The sequence below is a fragment of the Pristiophorus japonicus genome, chromosome 10 (genome assembly GCF_044704955.1).
Source record: "Pristiophorus japonicus isolate sPriJap1 chromosome 10, sPriJap1.hap1, whole genome shotgun sequence".
Classification (NCBI taxonomy): domain Eukaryota; kingdom Metazoa; phylum Chordata; class Chondrichthyes; family Pristiophoridae; genus Pristiophorus; species Pristiophorus japonicus.
The window spans coordinates 172,275,736-172,300,552 of NC_091986.1; the positions used below are offsets into that span (position 1 = coordinate 172,275,736).

General features: G+C 44.7%; 1 protein-coding gene across 2 annotated transcripts in view; it reads left to right on the forward strand.

Moving 5' to 3' along the window:
- fryb (furry homolog b (Drosophila)) overlaps window positions 1-24,817 on the forward strand; it is a 439,334-nt gene that overhangs the window by 320,768 nt on the left and 93,749 nt on the right. For both annotated transcript variants that reach the window (XM_070892324.1, XM_070892325.1), the window contains exons 41-44: window positions 8,264-8,385; window positions 13,284-13,471; window positions 14,914-15,008; window positions 17,626-18,233. In XM_070892324.1, the coding sequence (XP_070748425.1) occupies window positions 8,264-8,385; window positions 13,284-13,471; window positions 14,914-15,008; window positions 17,626-18,233 (1,013 nt within the window). The remainder of the gene's footprint in view (window positions 1-8,263; window positions 8,386-13,283; window positions 13,472-14,913; window positions 15,009-17,625; window positions 18,234-24,817) is intronic.

Below are 24,817 nucleotides of genomic sequence, written 5' to 3' on the forward strand. Positions count from 1 at the left end.
TACACTAATTATGAGAAAATGATCCCATTAAATTAACGGAGTGATTATTTGTCCTAACTCTCGCTTAAGCGAGAGTTCTCCGACTCTGCCCCCACCCCCAGTGCAATTTCCACTAACCCTTTTCTGCGCATGCGCCTTCCCTCCGCCCATTTCCCCCCCACCGGCCCCGAACAGCACGTTGCCTCCACTGTGTCGAGTGAGCTTCTGATCATCTGCAGCGCTGATCCATCCTCCGATCCGTCGACCATGTTTGTTGCCTCCACTGCAGCACCGGGCCTCTGATCCACCTGGCCCCAAGAGAGCCCACGGGCGACCGAGAGCAGCAGCGGGTGGCCGAGAGGACCAGCGGGGAGAAAAGCAGCGGGCGGCCGAGAGCAGGGCTGGAGAAGCGGCGGGCGGCCGAGGGGGGTGGAAGAGAGAGGGAGACTGGGGGGGGGGGAGAGAGAGACTGGAGGGGAGGGAGAGAGGAAGACTGGGGGGAGAGAGAGAGAGAGAGAGGCTGGGGGGGAGGGAGAGAGAGAGACTGGGGGGAAGGAAGAGAGAGAGAAACTCGGGGAGAGATAGACATGGGGGGGGGGGAAGAGAGAGAGAGAGACTTGGAGGTGGTGGGGGGTAAGAGAGAGATTTGGGGGGAGGGAGAGAGAGACAGAGAGACTGGAGTGGGAGAGAGAGAGAAAGACTGGGGTGGGAGGGAGAGAGAGAGACTGGGGGGAGAGAGAGAGACTGGGGGTGTGGGGGGTGGGGGGGAGACAGAGACTGGGGGGGGGCGGGTAGGAGAGCGAGAGAGCCTGGCCACCAGGGGGGGGGGGGGGAATCAGAGGGGAGAGAGGGAACTCAGGGAAGATGGATCACATTCTTACAACCCCCTACAAGGGACATGGTTGGAATGGATGAAATTCAGAAGTCATGACACTGTCAATATTCACTTCACACCTAATAAACCTGTTAACAATTCATACACGATGCCCCATCTATGGTGGGGTGGGGGAGAGGTTTAAGGTCATGCACTTGCGCTGGTGTAAGGAGGGACTTCAGCTGGGGGAGGCAGCATTTGTGCTGGGATAAGGGACTTTGGCTGGGGAAGGGATGTGTCCTTTTTGACTTCTGAAGTCAAAATGGATCATGTTACAATGTGCAAAGTTAGGCTGGAAGGTTCCATTCACACATTCCAGAGAAACTTCAGGGTGTGGCTTATCCTCCAAGGTGACCAATCAGCAATAGGTCATGGGATAATGGAGAGCCAATCAGAGAAAGGGCTGCAATTCATTTAATAGAAATAGACACATCCTTAAGTTAAAATAATTAGCATACATATTATTTCCATTAATGGAAAAAGACAGGCAAATAACATGGCCTCGCATTGCATTCGCACATTCCATTTGTTCCAAATTCAACCCAAATCTTATTACAGGAAATCAAAGAATTCTGGTAACAACCAAATCCTTCCAATAATTAAAGAAAACCCTATGCAGACTATGAACAGAGGAAAGGCAACCAATTCTTGATTTGAACTTTGAGAGAGAGGAAACTGAAAATGGTCAAAGTAAGGCAATGTACATACACTTTAATACTTGCCAGTCTGTCTGACAAACCACAAAGTTTGCTGTTCTTTTAATATTTTGGGCAGGAATTTTCATTGGTTTTATACTGACCTCCCTGCAAAACGCCACCAGAATGTGCTGGAAAACTTCCCCAAAGCTGCTCTGCCAGCTCCACGCTGTCCTCTGGTACTTTCAGGATTTTCTGCCAGAATTGATATGGGATGTACAATACATCCACCCAAATATGGCCTAGCAATGCTGGGTGATAGGAACACCATTGGCAGCCAGTGTTGCTATGGTGGCAGAGGAGAGATTTAAAAATTAACGAATCACCTTTGCTTTTGCAGCCCATAAACCTGTCCCTGATATTTATGCTGTTAAATCCAGTTTCCATAGCTAAAACTGGATCTACAAGTTTGCCACTAGCCTATGGAAACCAGATTTAGCAGCATAAATGCTCGAGTTGCTTCATGGGTGCTGGGCTCCTGAAATCCAATTTAAAAGACTAATGTAGAAGCCCTATTGTTGTCTTGAGCCATACAGCATGATTGAACAGTGCCATCTACAGTTTGATTACATTTGTTTTCAGAAGTTCAGTCAAGAGAAAATAGTTAAAAACTGATGTGAACATTTCCAGACACAGGATTTGAAAATGCTTGGCCCTTTTTTAGAATTGTATCCATACTGAAAGCTGTATTTTTTATTGCTTAACAAACTAATTTGTTATGTAATTAAGTAATAATTGTTGTATATTAATGGGAAACAATATCTTGGAAGGAGTACTTTCAATTTCAAGGACAGCTGCACCCCTCCGGAGCCAAGTTCTGGTGGGGTAGGATTTCCACTTGCCATGCCGATTTTTCCACAACCCCAATCCATTATCATGGATCAGCGGTCATTTCCAATCCATGATGTGCTCCCTGTAAGATTCCCACCACCAAGAGTTATTTCATAGTCAAATAGTTCATAGTTCACAGTTTAGTTCATAGTCAAATAACTGGAGGCATAGCCGGGCAGCTCAGTCCCGTGGAGTGCACATCCTGTAACGTGGGAAGTCCTGGACGCTTCGCGTAGCCTGGACGACCACATGTGCAGGAAGTGTCAGCAGCTACATCAAATGGAGCTCCGGGTTTCGGAGCTTGAGCGGCGGCTGAAGTCACGGCGGTGCATCCGCGAGGCTGAGAACTTCGTGGGTATCACGTTTCTAGAGGAGGCCACCCCTCTGCTTAAGAATGTGCAGGCGGGGAGGAAGTAGGTGACCACCACACAGAAGAGGAGGACCAGGTAGGTAGTGCAGGAGACCCCCGAGTCCATCTCGCTCTCCAACCAGTATTCTGTTCTGAGTACTGGTGGAGGTAATGCTTCCTCTGGGGAGTGCAGCCAGAGTTAAGTCCACGGCACCACGGGTGGCTCAGCTGCATGGGCCGGGGAGGGGGGGGGGGCGGGTGGGGGGGGAGGAAGAAGAGTGGAAGAGCAATAGTGGTAGGAGATTCGATAGTTAAGGTAGCTGACATGACTCCAGGATGGTATGTTGCCTCCCTGGTGCCAGGGTCAAGGATGTCAATGAGCGGCTGCAGGGCATTCTGGGGGCAGAGAGGGGGAACAGCCAGAGGTTGTGGTCCATATCAGTATCAATTACATAGGTAGAAAGAGGGATGAGGTACTGCAGGCAGATTTTAGGGAGCTATGAGAGAGATTAAAAAGCAGGACCTCAAAGGTATTAATCTCCTGATTACTCTCGGTGCCACGTGCCAGTGAGTACAGAAATAGGAGGATAGGACAGATGAATGCGTGGCTGGAGAGCCGTGACAGGGCTCCTTCACTCTCAAAAGCATCCATGATTAACATTAGATCCGCTGGTTGTGGCGTTTCCACCTCCAGTGTGGGCAACGGCAACCGGCTCAAAGCATCGGCACAATTCTCTGTGCCAGGTCTGTGGCGAATGACATAATCAAAGGCAGATAATGTCAGCGCCCACCTTTGGATGCAGGATGAAGCGTTGGTATTGATACCTTTGCTCTCGGAAAACAATAAATGAGCGACTTGTGATCAGTCTCTAATTCGAACCTCAGACCAAACAGGTATTGATGCATCTTTTTAACACCAGACAACACACACTAAAACTTCTTTTTCGATGATGCTGTAGGCTCTTTCCGCTTTAGACAAACTTTTGGATGCATACAGGACAGGTTGAAGTTTCCCCGACTCATACGCAACCAATTCCATATGACGAAGCGTCACAGGCCAAAACTAAATGTTTACATGGGTCATAATATACCAGCAGCTTGTTCGAGCAAAGCAGATTGGTAGCTTTCTCGAAAGCTCTGTCTTGCAATGCGCCCAGCACCGAGTTGTCACCTTTTCCCAATAGCATATGCAGTGGTTCTAGTAAGGTGCTCAATTTAGGTAGCAAGTTACCAAAGTAGTTGAGTAGACCCAGGAACGAATGCAGCTCCGTCACATTCTGCGGCTTGGCTGCATTCTTGATGGCCTTGGTTTTCACATCAGTAGGTCTGATGACATCAGCGGTGATTTTCCTCCCGAGGAATTCAACTTCCGGTGCCATGAAGACGCACTTCGAGCGTTTCAATCTGAGTCCCACTCTATCCAAACACAGAAGAACCTCTTCCAGGTTATTCAGATGTTCCTTGGAGTCACGACCGGTGATTAGGATGTCATATTGGAACATGACGGTTCTGTGAACGTACTTCAGTAGACTTTCCATATTCCTCTGGAATATTGCTGCAGTCAAGCGAATTCCAAACGGGCACCTGTGGTAAATAAACAGTCCTTTATTCGTGTTAATGCACGTAAGTTTCTTCGACGTCTCGACCAACTCCTGTGTCATATAGGCCGACGTCAAGTACAGTTTTGTGAACAACTTCCCTCCAGCTAGCTTCGCAAACAAATCATCAGCCTTCGGTATCGGGTACTGATCTTATTTCGAAACCCTGTTGATCGTAGCCTTGTAGTCTCCACAGATTCTGACTGTGCCATCACTTTTCAGCACAGGAACAATGGGGCTGGCCCATTCATTAAATTCGACCGGTGATATGATCCCTTCATGCTGGAGTCTGTCCAGTTCAATTTTGACCTTCTCCCTCATCATATACGGCACTGACCGAGCTTTCTGATGGACAGTCTTGCATCTGAGTCCACGTGGATCTGCACCTTGGCTCCTGTGAAGTTGCCGATACCCGGTTCGAACAGCGAGAGGAACTTGCTCAATACTTGGGCACATGTATCTTCCTCCGATGACAACGCCTTTATGTCGTTCCAGTCGCATCTGATTTTCTTCAACCAGCTCCTGCCGAGCAGCATTGGGCCATTGCCTGGAACAATCCACAGCGGTAACTCGTGAACCGCACCATTATATGACACATTAATTTGTGCACTGCCAATCACCTTTATCAGTTCTTTGTTGTACGTGCGCAGCTTGGCGTTAACAGGGCTCAGCCTGGGCCTCACAGTCTTAGTATCCCACAGCTTATAAAATGCCCTCTCGTTCATGATCGATTGACTCGCCCCTGTGTTCAGTTCCATTGATACCGGTATCCCATTAAACTTCACATTAATCAAAAGTGGTTTACTCTTGGTTATGAAGTACAATCCATACACTTCCTCCTCCGGCAACTCATATTGAGTATCCGGATCTGCGCTAGTCTGGCTCTCAGCCTCCACGTGATGTGTCGCAGCCCGCTTGCTCATCTGCAGACATGTACTGGAGATGCCCCACTCTCAGACAGCCTTTGCAACTATATTGCTTAAATCGGCACTGCTGGTGCCGATGATTTCCCCCACAATGCCAACACGGAGAATTCGCATACATTCCTGCTGGTGAACTTTGGGCAGCCACAGTTTTCGCGAACGCAGCCAGATAGGCCCTGCCAGGTGCCGCTCTGCTGAATGCCGCATCAATCGCATTTACAGTACTTGCCGAGGTTATATAAAATACAAAAAAAACTTACCTCAAAATATAACCATGAAAATTAATATTGATGATATTGCAGGTCTTTGTGATGTAGTAGAAAATAAGAACATAAGAAATAGGAGCAGGAGTAGGCCATACGGCCCCTCGAACCTGCTCCGTCATTTAATACGATCATGGCTGATCCGATCATGGACTCAGGTCCACTTCCCTGCCTGCTCTCCATAACCCCTTATTCCCTTAGTGTTTAAGAAACTGTCTATTTCTGTCTTAAATTTATTCAATGTTCCAGCTTCCACAGCTCTCTGAGGCAACGAATTTCACAGATCCACAACCCTCTGAGAGAAGAAATTTCTCCTCATCTTAGTTTTGGATCTTATTCTAAGGCCATGCCCTCTAGTTCTAGTCTCCGCTATCAGTGGAAACATCCTCTCTGCATCCACCTTGTCAAGCCCCCTTATTATCTTATAGATTTCGATAAGATCACCTCTCATTCTTCTGAATTCCAATGAGTAGAAACCCTACCTACTCAACCTTTCCTCATAAGTCAACTCCCTTATCTCTGGAATCAACCTTATGAACCTTCTCTGAACTACCTCCGAAGCAAGTATATCCTTTTGTAAATATGGAAACAAAAACTGCATGCAGTATTCCAGGTGTGGCCTCACCAATATCCTGTGCAACTGTAACAAGACTTACCTGCTTTTATACTCCATCCCCTTTGCAATAAAGGCCAAGATTCTATTAGCCTTCCTGATCACTTGCTGTACCTGCATACTAATCTTTTGTGTTTCATGCACAAGTACCCCCAGGTCCTGCTGTACTGCAGCACTTTGCAATCTTTCTCCATTTAAAAAATAACTTGCACTTTGATTTTTTTTCTGCCGAAGTGCATGACCTCACACTTTCCAACATTATACTCCATCTGCCAAATTTTTGCCCATTCACTTAGCCTGTCTATGTCCTTTTGCAGATTTTTTGTGTCCTCCTCACACATTGCTTTTCCTCCCATCTTTGTATCGTCGGCAAACTTGGCTACGTTCCACTCAGTCCCCTCCTCCAAGTCGTTAATATCGATTGTAAATAGTTGGGGTTCCAGCATTGATCCCTGCGGCACCCCACTGGTTACTGATTGCCAATCCGAGAATGAGCCATTTATCCCTACTCTCTGTTTTCTGTTAGTTAGCCAATCCTCAATCCATGTTAATGTATTACCCCCAAACCCGTGAACTTTTATCTTGTGTAGTAACCTTTTATGTGGCACCTTGTCAAATATCTTCTGGAAGTCCAAATACACCACATCCACTGGTAGGTCAAGCACTTACTTTCAGAGTCAGTGACTTGATTTGAAATCCAGACCAGAGTGATAACAACAACAACTTGTATTTATATAGTGCCTTTCACGTGGTAAAACTTCCCAAGTCACTTCTAAGTCTTTGAGAATCCTATTTTTAATGAGTTTAGGCAGTGGCAATCCAAGTTTAAATTGGCCACTTCATCAGTCTGTCTTTTTCCATTAGGCTACTCATCACAAAACTTCTAACTTGGTACCAAAGTATCAATTTCACTCAAACTACAGATGCTCGTGTGGAAAATTGGAAAATATAATGCTGAAATGCAATGAGAGTTGCTGTTATTTGTTGGGGGCTTAAACACATTGTTGGACAAGCATAGAGGAAGCTTTACTCTTTTATCTAATTGTGCTGGAACTAATCTGAAAGTGTTTGATACTGATGGGCGAGGTACCTCAAGTGGAACACACAATTATTTGGAAAAAAGAACTTCTTTGTGGGAGAAATTTATTTTCATTATTGATTCATTGCCCCCATACCATGAAATAAACCATTTCAGATCTCCTCTTACACCAGGGAGCTATTACAGTGATGTAGTGACCATCTCAGGGAGTGGTTGCCTGGCAAAACTGGAAAAGCAGTGTTTGATTGATCTGGAAAAGTTTGTCAACTGCACACTGTTAACACTAACTTTATATGGTTTAGGTGCTCAGGTCAGTCCCAGACACTGATCTTTCCTTGACACACGTGTAATCTGTGTAATTGAACCAGATTGAAGCGAGGATCCAAAACAATACAATAATAAAATGGACTACAGAGGAGATTGTAAGGCCTACTTACCTGGCTTGTTTCTGCTGATGTTGCGGCCATTCCTATCTTCCCCTGTGACAGAGTAAGGAGGTAGGGTCTTGTATTAAGCAAATAGGGATCCTATAGTATGCATAGGACCCCTGACTGCCATTTTAGGATAATACAAGGTGGACCGGGCACCGTACAATCTCCGCACAATACCAACTAGTGGTCCAGCCGCAGAAGAGACCAGCAAGTAAGTTTTATTTTATTTTTGTGGTAACCATTATTGCGGCGGTGCAAAGACAGCGCACTGCCCTGGAGCATTCATTTTTCGCCCACTGCTCACCAGCCCTATGCTAATGAGGCCTGGCCCTCAAAATGGACCAGGCCTGCCATTGAGATTATTGGGTAGCTATCTAAAACGCAGTCAAAGTCTACCCTATATATTTTAAAAGGTAGATGTTCATTTCTACATAAACTGGTAAGTATTTTATACTGAAAGTATTCTTCCACGCTCTCCTTATCCTGTAAATTAAGTTAATGAACAGTAAAACCAAACGCTACAATATTTTAATTTTAGAACATAATTTATATCAATACACTTATGACTGAAGTGATTACATGGTTCTGAATGCAGATCGCAAGAGTCCAAAATGTGAATTACATGGTTTTTAATAGACTCAGTTACAGAATAAAGTTGTTTTGTATAGGACATTTGGACCTCTTTGGTGCCATGAAGACATTACTCCAAAAAACCACAATTCTAAAAGTGCTGAAGAGCTAACCAACTTCCTACGTCACGTTGTGTCTGTATTCAAAGATGTGAAATCAGGTATTTTACTTTACTATTTCAAGAAATTTACAGTTCCAGCAATATTAAACGTATGTAAAATCAATGATTATACATTTTCATATTTATCACGGAATCATAGAATGATACAGCTAGAGAAGGAGGTCATTTAGCCTATTGTATCTGTGCTAGCTCTTTGAAAGAGCTGTCCAATTAGTCCCACTCCCCAGCTCTTTCTCCATAGCCCTGCAATTTTTTCCTTTTCAAGCATTTATCTAATTCTCTTTTGAAAGTTATTATTAATTCTGCTTCCACCACATTTTCAGGCAGTGCATTCCAGACCATAACAACATGCTGCATAATATTTTTCTTCTTGTCAGCTCTGGTTTCTTTGCCAATTCGCTTAAATCTGTGTCCCCTTGTTACTAACTTTTCTGCGACTGGAAACAGCTCCGCCATATTTACTCTATTTGAACACCTCTATCAAATTTCCCCTTAACATTCCCTACTCTAAGGAAAACAACCCCATTTTCTCTAGTCTCTCTACATAGCTGAAATCTTTCATTCACTGGTACCATTCTAGTAAATCTCCTCTGCACCCCGTCCTCGGCCTTGACATCCTTCCGAAAGTGTGGTGCCCAGAATAGGCCACAGTATTCCAGCTGGAGACCCGGGGGCCAAAATTGCAATCTGCCCCAAACGGGGCGCACATTTTGAAATAAATGATTATTCTCCGTCCCAATTCTTGGAGCGGAGAGTAGAGTGAAATTGGCATCTTTAAATTTTTTCATTTTTCCGGGCAGTGCTTGGGGCGGGTTGGGAGCGGGACGGAAGGCAGGCGGTGTGATCAGCGCGTAGCAACGTCCCTCCCCTTCAGTTCAAGGGGAGGGCTGTTACAAGCTCTACAACCACTTTAGTGGCGCCCAGGGAGGGTTTCGGCCGGGCCAACAGCCCGGTGCCAGGCTGCCTGTTGGCGGCTCGGCCGAACCTGTGGCCACCAAGATGTCGGGTCGGGGCGGGGTGGGGCGGTGGGTCGGTTCGGGATGGCGGGACTGCAGGTCAGGGTAGCGGCGCAGGTCAAAAAAGTATGATACTATCCCACAGGTTCAAGGAGTCTGCACATGCGCGGAAGGATAGGGGCCGAGTTCAGATAGACGGTGGTGCGCATGCGTAGGCGTCGGGGGCGGAGTCCAGAGTGCGCAGGTGCAGAAGGATGCACAAAAAACAAGTACAAATAATTACTCTGTAAACTAAATGGTACAATTTTAAAGGGCCTGCAGGAAGAGAGAGACCCGGGAGTGTATGCATACAAGTCTTTGAAGGTGGCAGGACAAATTGAGAACACTGTTAAAAAAGAAAAGAGGATCCTTGGCTTTATAAATAGAGGCACATCAAACAAAAGCCAGGAAGTTATGCTAAACCTTAATAAAACATGGCAGCCGTGGTGAGTGTCCTCCCCTTTAAGGACAGATGCGCCGCCAGCCACTGGCAGCTTCCCACTGAGAAAAGCTGTCGGGGCACCAACCGGCAGCCGATCCGCTTCCACAGGGCAGTTTCCCTCACGGGGCGGAAAGGGGTCGCTGCCGGGCTGTAAGGGCTCACCACGTGCTTGACGCGGGAACACGGGCGGGGCGGAAACCTGTTTCCGTTGCTCTCGGCCCGGGGCCATTTCTGATGGGTTGGCCCATCCGCCTGCCCCCGGTCGGAAAGGCCTTAGCGCCCCATTATCGGCTCTTAGGTAATGGACCTTAGGAGGGGGGCAATTGCAGCCCCCCATGTTTTATTAAGGTTTAGCATAACTTCCTGGCTTTTGTTTGATGTGCCTCTATTTATAAAGCCAAGGATCCTCTTTTCTTTTTTAACAGTGTTCTCAATTTGTCCTGCCACCTTCAAAGACTTGTATGCATACACTCCCGGGTCTCTCTCTTCCTGCAGGCCCTTTAAAATTGTACCATTTAGTTTACAGAGTAATTATTTGTACTTGTTTTTTGTGCATCCTTCTGCACCTGCGCACTCTGGACTCCGCCCCCGACGCCTACGCATGCGCACCACCGTCCATCTGAACTCGGCCCCTATCCTTCCGCGCATGCGCAGACTCCTTGAACCTGTGGGATAGTATCATACTTTTTTGACCTGCGCCGCTGCCCTGACCTGCAGTCCCGCCATCCCGAACCGACCCACCGCCCCACCCCGCCCCGACCCGACATCTTGGTGCGAGCAGTAGGGCGGGCGTTAGGAGCACGCACCGGAAGTATGTTGAGTGGCCAGATTGTGATTGTCTCCTGGTTCTGGACTTCCCCAACATCGGGAACAATCTACCCGCATCTAACCTGTCCTGTCCCGTCAGAATCTTGTATGTTTCTATGAGATCCCCTCTCATCCTTCTAAACTCCAGTGTATAAAGGCCCAGTTGATCCAGTCTCTCCTCATATGTCAGTCCGGCCATCCCGGGAATCAGTCTGGTGAACCTTCGCTGCACCCCCTCAATAGCAAGAATGTCCTTCCTCAGATTAGGAGACCAAAAATTGAACATAATATTCCAGGTGAGGCCTCACCAAGGCCCTGTACAACTGCAGTAAGACCTCCCTGCTCCTATACTCAAATCCCCTAGTTATGAAGGCCAACATACCATTTGCCTTCCTTACCGCCTGCTGTACCTGTATGCCAACTTTCAATGACTGATGAACCATGACACCCAGATCTCGTTGCACCGCCCCTTTTCCTAATCTACCACCATTCAGATAATATTCTGTCTTCGTGTTTTTGCCCCCAAAGTGGATAACCTCACATTTATCCACATTATACTGCAACTGCCGTGCATTTGCCCACTTACCTAATCTGTCCAAGTCACCCTGCAGCCTCTTAGCATCCCCCTCACAGCTCACACCACCATCCAGTGTCATCTGCAAACTTGGAAATATTACACTCAATTCCTTCATCCAAATCATTGATGTATATTGTAAAGAGCTGGGGTCCCAGCACTGAGCCCTGCGGCACTTCACTGGTCACTGCCTGCCATTGTGAAAAGGACCTGTTTATCCCGACTCTCTGCTTTCTGTCTGCCAACCAGTTCTCTATCCACGTCAGTATAATACCCCCAATATCATGTGCTTTGATTTTGCACACCAGTCTCTTGTGTGGGACCTTGTCAAAAGCCTTCTGAAAGTCCAAATACACCACATCCACAGGTTCTCCCTTGTACACTCTAGTGGTTACATCCTCAAAAAATTCCAGAAGATTTATCAAGCACGATTTCCTCTTCATAAATCCATACTGACTTGGACCAATCCTGTCACTGCTTTCCAAATGCGCTGCTATTTCATCCTTAATAAATTGATTCCAACATTTTCCTCACCACTGATGTCAGGCTAACCGGTCTATAATTACCCGCTTTCTCTCTCCCTCCCTTTTTAAAAGTGGTGTTACATTAGCTACCCTCCAGTCCACAGGAACTGATCCCGAATCGATAGACTGTTGGAAAATGATCACCAATCTGCTCCGATTGGATTTTACGTATTTACCGAGAGGGCCTCCTGGCCCCTAATTGGAAACAGGACCTCTCTCCTCATGTTGGCCAAGGCCTCCAGTGCTGCATCGGAGAACCTTGGAGTTTGCTCTCTCGCCTGTTGTGACATCATCGTTTTTTTTCCTGCTCTCACTATATTCCCCAGCCAGTTGAATGACCTGCTGCAGATAGAATGCACCTCCCCTTTAAGAGGTGCAGACTGCCTCTAAGAAGTGCAGAGTAGCTTTAATTGGTGCTAGCCTCGCACAACTCTGCTGAACATTCAGCCACTCAGTAGCACATTCAGCGCTGAGCTGAATGCCACAATCATGTTAATCAGTAGGCAGCCCAAAGTTAGTGGGTTGACAGTGCATCACGATCCCTGCGCCCATTTTCTGGGGAAACAAATTATGAGCCCTCTTACTCTTGTACTCCAACCCCCTTACAATAAAGGCCAACATACCATTTCCCTAACTAATTGCTTGCAGTACCTGCATGTTAACTTTCTGTGTTTCGTGTACAAGGACGCTCAAATCCCTCTGAATACCAACATTTGATAGTTTCTCACCATTAGAAACATTTTCTGTATCTACCAAAGTAAATAACCTCACATTTCCCCACATAATACTCCTTCTGCCATCTTCTTGCTCACTCACTTAACCTGTCTATAACCTTTTGCACTCTTTGTGTCCTCCTCACGGCTTACTTTCCGCCTAGCTTTATTATGTCAGCAAACATTGCACTTGGTCCCTTCACCCAAGTCATTAATATAGACTTTAAATAGCTAGGGCTCCAGCGCTGATTCTTGGGGCACCTACTAATAACAGTCTGACAACCTGAAAATCACCCGTTTATTCATGTTCTCTGTTTTCTGTCCTTTGAAAAATCCTCTATCCCTGATAATATATTACCCCAAACCCATGAGCCCTATGTAACAACCTTTCATTGAAAACTCCTTGCAGCACCACCTAAAGATACTTCAGGTACTTGAAAGAGGTTTGCTCATAGGAACTTGATGAAATATATGCCCCACATAATGAATTTAATATATTACAGATGCTTACTGTAACATAGGACAAAAAATATTTTTTTAATGGTCATATATACATGACATCCAGAAGTAGAGAAATGGAAGCTCACTTGAGTTGGAACCCCTACCTCAATGTGCTGCTTCCTGCCAGTTTTGGATGGGAGGCTGTCTGGGCTTGCAGATGACGGTCACACTGCCAAGGTCAGGGTGGGCTGTTGCCTGTCCTAGCCCACCCAATTAACCTAGTTAAAGTCAAGGCTTATTTTTCATTTATGAGAAATTAGTGTTTTTTCTACATTGTTACTTAATTTACAATAATGTTTTTGATATTGTTTGCAGTCCTTATTTATTAAAATTGTAACTTTTTATAATAGTTAAAATATAATATCTCCCCATTTTTCCTAGGGTGCTGTATGGAACAGCGATTGAGTGAGGTTGCTCTACAAACAGCACTTTCTAGCTCTTCAAGGCATTATGCAGGTCGCTCGTTCCAAATCTTCAGGGCTTTGAAGCAACCTCTGTCTGCACATGCCTTATCGGACCTACTTTCAAGGCTGGTAGAAGTTATAGGAGAACATGGTGATGAGGTTCAGGTACACTTTTCATGGCTGATACAACGCTCCGTAAGTTACAGTAACAGAAACTAGAATTTTGAACATTTTCCCTCAAGGTTCAGTGGTTACATACACTGCGTGCCTGGTGTGGGACTGAGACATGCAAACCAAGAAGGTCTCAGATTTGATTTCTGGTTTCAACTTGAGTAACTAAGTATACACTGTAATTGGCTTTAGTCTCCTCAGCTAGCGTTTGCAAAAGCTCTTAACCACTGTACATTGAATCCTTCTGGAAAACGTACTTCTGTGGATGTCAAGTGAGAATAAGGTCAAGCTTGGCTGATACCACCAAGTTCAAGTAGCCAGCAAACATCACCGTCTGGGCTCACACATGCCACTTGGGCTTACTACTGTTTTTAAAAACTGAAAATAAATATCATTGTGGCTTGAATTTCTTCTGGGCAGATGGTTTTGGGTCACGCTCACAGTAAGCTACTATAATTTGTAATTGTCTTTCAGTTTTTGGCTGTACACATGGTTTATATGATTATTTTAATATCTGCTCAAGAACTTAAGGCAACATATTTTTTTGAAAAGAAGTCATGCAGAGTGTGTGGCAGAAACAGGCTTGATGGGTCAAATGACAATCCACTTCCTGCGCTTCTGTCACTATTATCAAAACGAGAATTCTGGTGCCCACTGTTCATAATATAGTTGACAATGATTGGCTTCATTATTCTATCCAACTCCCTTCCTTGAGAGTTGCCAGGAGCTCCCTGCCTCTGGATTGAAGAAGCAGGAAATGTAAAGACTGGTTTAAAAAAAAATCTACAAATCTACTGGTAATCACATGCTTAAATGTTATAAACAGAATACTGAATATCTCACCACCAAGTATTATAGGTTTGACTAACACCCATGAGATTACACTAAATTTATTCTCAAATTCATTGCTTTTGATCCGGTCTCATTTATGAAACTAAAAGTCTATTACATTAGGAAGGATTCATATCCATTCATATTCATTGTGCACAATAACATAGTTCTATTAACTATTACTGTGTTTACAAAATCACACAACACATTATTAAATATATTTGGGTTTTCACTATTTTAAAAATGTTTAAGTTGAAAAGTGAAGTTAGAATTCTCCAATATAATAAATACTAGCATTCCATTTCTAGCTGAAGTTTGTGCTCCATGGAACGTTGCATCTCCCGAAGGTGCTATTTGGTCACCTTTGAAGGTGATCAATCCCCTCTCCGAAAAATTTCCTGCTGAATTTTGGAACCTCTAACTGCTCTATGATAATTATTCATCAAGCTTTTCTCAGTAGTATAATCCTCAAGACTTTCCAATTTATTTAGAAGTGTAATTATTAGAAAAAAAAGATTCAGTGGAATCTGTCAAGTTGTACTTATAAGAAAGTGCTACTTACAAAACTCTAATTTTAAATATTATTATGACTTATGTTATGCTAGGGTTACGTAATGGAAGCACTCCTTACACTGGAATCAGGCATTGACAATTTGGCAGATTGTTTGAAGAACAGTGATCTGTTAGCTGTTCTGTCTCGGTAAGATCTTTTTACCCCTTACAGAACATTATGTGATGTCTTAAATGTATGGTATGATATTTCAAGGAAAATATTTTTGTTCCAGAACTAAAGCAGCAGGACTCCAGTGTGATGCTTTACCACCCACTGCTTTGACCAAATACTAACTTCACAGGATTTCTTACGCAAATGATTTAATATATTCAGATATATGCAGATGGGATCCGAGCCCATATTGGGTCTAGTACTGGGAGCTCACTAGAGGGGGTAGGAGAATAGGAAATAGAGCTGCTGACATTGCAATTTTGGAAAATTAAGAGGGATGCAGCTTCTTAAAAGTAAGTGGCCACAAATATGGGGACAGAAATTTGTACAGCTTTTATAAAGGCTGTACTAATGAATATAATTTTAAAAGTCTTTATAAGCACTATATAAAATGTGGGAATATTAAAAAGTCTTTATAAAGGCTCCATGAGATAAAACATTGGCTACCAAAGAAGATTACAGATAATATAGATTAATGACTGATTATAGATTGACATGGGGGGAGCAGGCCCCATCTGCATTTTTGTCCAGAACCAGTGCATTGCATGGGAGGATCTAAAGCAGAGAAACAGAATAAGGGATCATTGCAGCTGTTTTATCTATAAGAAAAATGTATCAGTTTTTCTTACAGCTTTCACAGTTGCCTGTTACTAAGTTATCTAACATTGTGAGTAAATTGGCTGTGCAGTTGGCTGTGTACTTGTGTGTTCCTCCAGCAGTTAAGGCACTGCTACAGTACATGAATCAGCCTAAGATGGTGAAGATTGTTTCTAGCCTGTTTGGGAGATTTTGCATAGTATGGATACAGAGAGTGGATAGACTGAGCCTGGATAACTTGGGAATTTTTTTTGTACGAATGTTGTGATGTTTCCAAATATAATTTGAAAGCTGGAAATGCCAAACCATGCATAAATTCCTTTAAAGAATATTAATCAGTGTTGTACTTCAGATTACCAAAAATAAGAATAGGATAGGTGATTTCATTAATATGGCCCAAGGATTAAAGCATTCACACTATGAATGCTCCCAATGGTTCAGCCACTTTAATCCAATAAGTCCTGAGATAACAGTAGTAGGGCTGTTACAATTGGTCTCGGTGCTCCTGGTTAGGGAGGGGAAAATGGTGACAGTTCCCATTCTTGATCACTATGCAGCAGCCCCTACTGGATGTGTGTGCGTTTGTGCATGAATGTTGGGCCAGAACACAATCAGGCTCCACTGTGAGGACTGCACAGTCAAGCAATCTGTTAACATTCACTGACCAGGGTCGCACATGAATAATGGCCACTTGGGTGAGGCACAGGAGAGCACCCAGCATCCGTAGAACTGTACCCCAGAAAGGAGTCAATGCCTTCAGGAGAGGAGGGAAAGGGTCGACAAAATATTAGTGAGGGAAGAAAATTAGTATCGCAGACTATTTACTGCATGGATATCATTTGAGGTTTGCTTCATCAGGAGTATATTTAACAGCATCATCCCTTGTTAGCAACATATTCTAGCGTAAGGACTCAAACATTAAGCATATGTTCTATTTTAACATAGAATTGGAGATCAAACAAATCCTATGTTGGTTTATGATACTATTATGTAATATATAGATTTTTACATTACAGAAGGAGCTCATTCAGCCTATCAGACCTGTGCCAGCTGTTTGAAAGAGTGATCCAATTAGTCCATTCCCCTGCTCTTCGCCATGTCCTTTTAAATTTTATTTTACAAATAATTATCTTTCCTTTTTAAAAGCTTTAATGGATTATGTTTCTACCGCTGTTTCCAATAAGGCATTCATGTCTTAACAAGCCTCTGCATTAAAAAAAAACTGGTTTCCTCTCCCTTCATTCTTTTGTCGATGATTTTAAATTGATGCCCTCTAGTTACCAACTCACTGACCAATGAAAATAGTTTTTCACAATTTACTTCAAAATGTTGCATAATTTTGAATAGCTCCATTAGATCACCTCTTAGCCTTCATTGTTCTATTGAAAAAAGCTCCAGTTTCTCTAGTCTCTTCATAATTAAAGTCTTTCAGCCCTGGGATCATCTTAGTGATTTTCTTCTACATCTCTTTCATGGCCGTGATATCCTTCCTAAAGTAAGGCATCTGAAATTGGACACAATCTCTTATAGAACCTGTATCTTATGAAGTAAGTTTACGTATCAGCACCCTTTTAAAAAATCAGGTATGAAGAAATATGATTAACTCTAACTTTTTAATTGTTTCTCAAAATTTTGAAAAAATAGTGTTGTTTAAATAATGAATACTGATGGTATAAACAGGGAATTGGCTTGGAGGAGTCACAGAGCAAAATAGTGTGAAGAAACTCTAAATTAACTTCTGCAAGATCAAGAGAAGCAAAAAAAAAGTGCCTGATTTAACCATAATTATTTAAAAGGGGTCCTGCTGATGCAAATTACTCTTTCAGCTTTGCCAAGTTGAAATACATAACAGACAGATTGATACATATATTTACAATCAACATAAATAATGGAAGTGTAAATAAGGAATGTTTTTTGCAATCAGAATTACTTTGTGCACCTAGAAGTAATTCGCTATGAATCATGCTATATTCATTTCTTATTTTGTTTTGATCAGGTCATCCTCTCCTGATTTTATGATGAATACCAAACTGGCATCAAGCCGGAAGAGCACTGGGCAGCTAAATCTAACATCAGGCATATTGAACAGCGGTGGAATTACTGCCGAACGCAGTAGACACCAGAGGAGCTTTTCTGTGCCAAAGAAGTTTGGTGTTTCAGACAGATCCTCTGATCCTCCTCGTAGTGCTACATTGGACAGAATCCAGGCAAATGGACAACAAGTCATTGTGTCAAAAACCCGAAGCTCATCCTCTCTTAAAGACAGTATAATTGACCCAACCAATATTAATAATCCCATGAATCTTTTGGCCACTATTTTCTGGTCTGCTGTAGCACTGATGGAGTCAGATTTTGAGTTTGAATACCAAATGGCACAGCGATTGTTAACTAAACTTCTGATTCATCTTCCTTTGGATAAAACGGAAACTAGGGAAAAACTTGAAAAACTACAAGGGCAGCTGAAATGGACGAACTTCTCGGGGTTACAGCAGCTGTTGCTAAAAGGATTTACTTCCCTATCCACTACTGACCTAACTCTACAGCTCTTCAGCCAACTGACTCCTGTTTCTCGAATACCAGTGATAGATTTAACTCAAGCAATAGGTAAATGCATGGAATAATTCTAATCATGAAACAGTACTGTAGAATTCCATTGAAAATGCTTTTGGCCTTTTATGTTGATGTGACTTTCATTTATTGAGTGTTTTTAATTTTTACTAATTGCTTGAAGGAAAATTCTAGGTCATATTTAAGAAAGGCTTAGCCACAATAGGGACCATTCTCCATCTGTTGGTAAGTTTACTGACAAATTACTGACAAATGCAATACTGGGTTTAGTCTCTGTTATGCAGTGGAGATGCTAGTTCTAATTTTTGTCACTGGGTTTAAATCTGAAGTAATGATTTTAGTAGTGATTAAGACCACTGTTAACTGGGGAAGAGCAGATCCAATTAATTGTATCCACAGTACATTTTCCAAATAATTATATGGTATGCATACATGGGGAAGGGGGTATAAGTCAAATTCAGAATAGGACTAAATGGCAAATTCAGCAAGATAACAGCAACCTATCATGGTAGCCATGATCCTTTCAGAGGAAAAATGGGCCAAACAGTAGGTTTGGACATACAAGCAGAATACTAACTGCATATCTGAGGAGAGCATCTGTAGGACAAGAAGTGCTACTTAAGCCTAACAGAGAGGCATATCAAATTACAGGCTCTCCTGAAAAGCGCTTGTAAAAGATTGTGGGGGTGATAAAATCAAACTTTGGCGAACACACAAAATGGGCAGTAGTGGATTGGCCTTCCATTATACACGCTGCCTGATTTTCTTTTCCGTTAGAGTTAATGGGGTTATCAACTCTTGGAAATATTCCTGGAAGTTTAATCACATGACCTCCCTCCCGCTTACAACTACTCAGTCAAACTGCCCTTTTTCTCCCACATACTATATTTTTATAATTTATAAACAAAAGTATTCAAACTAAATGAAAAAAATATATTTATATATAAATATTAAATCTATTTACCTTATAAATCTACATCTATACTCTTGTATATTTTCCTGAATAAAATCAAACCACTTTCTGAGCACTCATTTTAGTAAATTTGGACGATGGATTTAGAGGTACACAATATGGATCCTCCAAACTAAGGGGACAAAATTGCCTTCCATTGCCCCTATTATTCTTCCCCGGGTTGCTTGCAACAGTTCCAGGAGATTAATATTTAATTCCTGGAGACTCCAGAACAATCTGCAGGATTGGCATGCAGAAATCAGGCGCAGACAGCGGAAAGATCCCTAAAAAACAGATTATCTGGTCATTCATCATCATCATAGGCAGTCCCTCGGAATCAACGAAGACTTGCTTCCACTCTTAACATGAGTTCTTAAGTGGCTATACAGTTCAATATGAGAACCACAGTCTCTGTCACAGGTGGGGCAGATAGTCGTTGAGGGAAGGGGTGGGTGGGACTGGTTTGCCACACGCTCTTTCCGCTGCCTGCGCTTGATTTCTGCATGCTCTCTGTTATATATGTATACTTGTATTTACTCTGTACAACCACCAGAGGGCTCATCCCCTGGATTCCATAATCCCTTGGGAGCACAGGTATTTAAGGAAGCTTCACAGGGTGGAGAGGCACTCTGGAGACCTACAATAAAAGACTACGGTCACACTTTACTTTGAGCTCACAGTGTTCACTCTGACTCTTTCTCCATACACAATAACTGGCGACGAGATACAGATAGCGAACCCAAAGATGCAGAGAACAGTGGGCATCCTGGAGAAATTCTCAGAGGGGGATGATTGGGAAACTTTTGTGGAGCGACTCGACCAATAATTCATGGCCAACGAGCTAGATGGGGACGAGAGCACTGCCAAACGAAGGGTGATCCTCCTCACCGTCTATGGGACACCAACGTATGGCCTCATGAAGAATCTGCTCACTCCAGCGAAACCCACGGAGAAATCGTACAACGATTTGTGCACATTGGCACAACAGCATTTGAACCCAAAGGAAAGCGCCCTAATGGTGAGGTACCGGTTCTACACCTACAAACGGTCTGAAGGCCAGGAAGTGGCGAGTTATGTCACTGAGCTAAGATGCCTTGCAGGATATTGCGAATTTGAAGGACATTTGGAGCACATGCTCAGAGACTTTTTCGTACTTGGCATTGGCCACGAAGCCATACTTCGCAAACTTTTGACTGTAGAGACCCCAACCTTGAGTAAGGCCATAGCAATAGCCCAGGCATTCATTGCCACCTGTGACAACACTAAGCAAATCTCTCAGCACACAAGTACTGTGAACAAAGTGATGTAGTTTTTGAATCGTAATGTACAGGACAGGTCACACATACCTGCAGCTACACATCCGCAGATGTCTCAGAGTCCACCATCAGGGGTGATGAATGCAATGCCATTAACACCTTGTTGGTGCTGCGGGGGTGATCATCGTTTCCATTCATGCCGATTCAAAGAGTACGTTTGGAAGGGCTGTGGAACAATGAGACTCCTCCAATGAGTGTACAGGCGAGCTGCAAAGCCTGTTAAACCTGCAAACCACCATGTTGCAGAGGAGGACAGATCTACAGAGGATCACGATGAATCAGAGCCTCAGATCGAGGCGGCAGAGGTACATGGGGTGCACACATTCACCACGAATTGTCCCCCGATAATGCTGAATGTTGAACTAAATGGACTCCCGGTGTCAATGGAGCTGGACACGTGCGCATTCCAGTCCATCATGGGCAAAAAGATTTTGAAAGGTTGTGGTGCAACAAGGCCTCAAGGCCAGTCTTAACTCCAGTTCGCACAAAACTAAGAACTTACACGAAACAACTGATTGCTGTTATTGGCAGTGCTACCGTAAAGGTCTCCTACGATGGAGCGGTGCACAAGCTACCACGCCAGGTGGTACCGGGCGATGGTCCCATGCTGCTCGGCAGGAGCTGGCTAGGAAAGATACGCTGGAACTGGGACGACGTCCGAGCGCTATCGTCCACTGACAACACTTCGTGTACCCAGGACTTAAACAAATTTCCTTCGCTGTTCCAACCAGGCATCGTGAAATTCCAAGGAGCAAAAGTGCAGATCCTCCTAATTCCGGGGGCGCGACCCATCCATCACAAGGCGAGAGCAATACCGTACATGATGAGAGAAAGGGTAGAGATCGAGCTAAATCGGCTGCAAAGAGAGGGCATTCCCCAATCGAGTTCAACGAGTGGGCCAGTCCTATCATCCCAGTCCTCAAGAGAAACAGCACTGTCAGAATCTGTGGCGATTACAAAGTAACTATCAATCGTTTCTCCCTGCAAGACCAATACCCACTACCAAAGGCCGACGACCTTTTTGCAATGCTGGTGGGAGGAAAGACGTTCACGAAGCTGGATCTGACTTCAGCCTACATGACGCAGGAACTGGAGGAATCATCGAAGGCCCTCACCTGCATCAACACGCACAAAGGTATTTTTGTTTATAACAGATGCCCGTTTGGAATCCAATCGGCGGCGGCGATATTCCAGAGAAACATGGAAAGCTTACTGAAGTCGGTCCCGCACACCGTGGTCTTCCAGGACGACATCTTGGTCACAGGTCGGAACACAGTCGAGCATCTGCAGAACCTGGAGGAGATTCTTAGTCGACTCAACTGTGTGGGGCTCAGGTTAAAACGCTCAAAGTACATTTTCCTAGCGCCTGAAGTAGAGGTCCTGGGAAGGAGGGTTGCGGCGGATGGCATCAGGCCCACCAATGCGAAGACAGAGGCAATCGAGAATGCACCGAGGCCACAGAACGTGACGGAGCTGCGGTCGTTTCTGGGACTCCTGAACTACTTTGGTAACTTCTTACCGCTTCTCAGCACACTGTTAGAACCACGACATGTCTTACTACGAAAAGGGGACGAATGGGTTTGGGGCAAAAGCCAAGAAAAGTGAGAAAATTGTTATGCTCAAACAAATATGATCCATGTAAGCGTTTGGTATTAGCATGTGATGCGTCATCATATGGTGTCGGGTGTGTATTGCAACAAGCTAATGATTTCGGGAAACTGCAATCGGTTGCTTATGCATCCAGGAGTCTGTCTAAGGTTGAGGGAGCCTACAGCATGATTGAGAAAGAAGCGTTAGCGTGTGTCTGTGGGGTAAATAAAATGCATCAATACCTGTTTGGGCTAAAATTCAAATTGGAAACTGACCATAAGCCACTTTTATCCCTGTTCTCCGAGAGTAAAGGGATAAATACCAACGCTTCAGCCCGCACCCAGAGATGGGCGCTCACGTTGTCCGCATACAACTACGCCATCCGCCACAGGCCAGGCACAGAAAACTGCGCCGATACTCTCAGTAGACTGCCATTGCCCGCCACGAGGGTGGAAATGGCGCAGCCCGCAGATCTAGCCATGGTTATGGAAGCATTTGAGAGTGAGCAATCACCCGTTACTGCCCGGCAGATCAAAACTTGGACAAGCCAGGACCCCTTATTATCTCTAGTCAAAAGCTGTGTGCTTCATGGGAGCTGGTCCAGTGTCCCAATGGAAATGCAGGAAGAGATAAAGCCGTTCTAGCGGCGCAAAGATGAAATGTCTATACAGGCAGACTGCCTTCTGTGGGGCATTTGAGTAGTGGTCCCCAAGAAAGGCAGAGACACCTTCATCAATGATCTCCACAGTACCCACCCAGGCATCATAATTATGAAAGCGATAGCCAGATCCCACGTGTGGTGGCCCGGTATCGATGCGGACTTACAGTCCTGCGTTCACAGATGTAATACATGCTCGCAGTTAAGCAATGTACCTAGGAAGGCGCCGCTAAGTTTATGGTCTTGGCCCTCCAAACCGTGGTCTAGGGTACACGTCGACTATGCAGGCCCGTTCTTGGGTAAAGTGTTCCTTCTGGTTGTTGACGCGTACTCCAAGTGGATTGAATGTGAGATAATGTCAGCTAGCATGTCCGCTGCCACTGCTGAAAGCCTGCAGGCCATGTTTGCCACACACAGCCTATCCGATGCCCTGGTGAGCAACAACAGGCCATGTTTTACCAGTACTGAGTTCAAAGAATTCATGACCCATAACGGGATCAAACATGTCACATCTGCCCCTTTTAAACCAGCGTCAAATGGTCAGGCAGAAAGAGCAGTGCAAACCGTCAAGCAAGGCTTGAAGAGGATAACTGAAGGCTCACTGCAGACATGCCTATCCCGAGTCCTGCTTAGCTACCACACGAGACCCCACTCATTCACTAGGATCCCACCTGCTGAACTGCTCATGAAAAGAGCAATTAAGACAAGGCTCTCGTTAGTTCACCCTGATCTACGTGAACAGGTATAGAGCAGCGGCTTCAACAAAGTGCGTACCATGATAGCGCAAATGTGTCACGCGAGATTGAAATCAATGATCCTGTATCTGTATTAAATTATGGACAAGGTCCCAAGTTGCTTCCCGGCATTGTCATGGCCAAAGAGGGGAGCGTGGGGTGTTTCAGCTCAAACTTTCAAATGGACTCATTCACCGGAAACACTTGGACCAAATCAAACTCGGATTCACAGACTATCCTGAGCAACCCACCTTGGACCCTACCTTTTTTGATCCCCCAACATAGACACCAGTGGTAACCAGCATCACGGTTGACCACAAAGCAGAACCCATCATCTACAGCAGCCCAGCAGGGCCCCAACACAACAGGCAGCCCAGCAAGGCCAGCTGCACAGCAGCCCAGCGAGGGCCCAACAAATGATTCAACAACACCAGCTTTCACACCGAGACGATCAACCAGGGCAAGAAGGGCCCCAGATCGACTCACATTGTAAATAGTTACACTATTGACTTTGAGGGGGAATATTGTTATATATGTATACTTGTATTTACTCTGTACAGCCACCAGAGGGTGCATCCCCTGGAGTCCCAAGGGATCCCATAATTCCTTGGGAGCACAAGTATTTAAGAAGGCTTCACAGGTTGGAGAGGCACTCTGGAGACCTGCAATAAAAGACTACGGTCACATTTTACTTTGAGCTCACAGTGTGCAGTCTGACTCTTTCTCCATACACAACACTCTCGGCGACGAGACTCGAGGTGCTCAGCACCCTCCCGGATGCACTTCCTCCACTTAGAGCGGTCTTTGGCCAGGGTCTCCCAGGTGTCAGTGGGGAAGTTGCACTTTATCAGGGAGGCTTCGAGGGTGTTCTTGTAACGTTTCCAATGTCCACCTTTGGCTCGTTTGCCGTGAAGGTGTTCCAAATAGAGCACTTGCTTTGGGAGTCTTGTGTCTGGCATGCGAACTATGTGGCCTGCCCTGCGGAGCTGATCAAGTGTGGTCAGTGCTTCGATGCTGGAGATGTTGACCTGGTCGAGGACGCTAATATTGGTGCGTCTTTCCTCCCAAGGGATTTGTAGGATTTTGCGGTGACATTGTTGATGGTATTTCTCCAGCAACTTGAGGTGTCTACTGTACATGGTCCATGTCTCTGAGCCATACAGGAGGGCGGGTATTACTACAGCCCTGTAGACCATGTGCTTGGTGGCAGTTTTGAGGCCTGGTCTTCAAACACTCTTTTCCTCAGGCGGTCGAAGGCGACATTGGCGCACTGGAGGTGGTGTTGGATCTCGTCATCAATGCCTGCTCTTGTTGATAGGAAGCTCCTGAGATATGGGAAGTGGTCCACATTGTCCAGGGCCACGCCATGG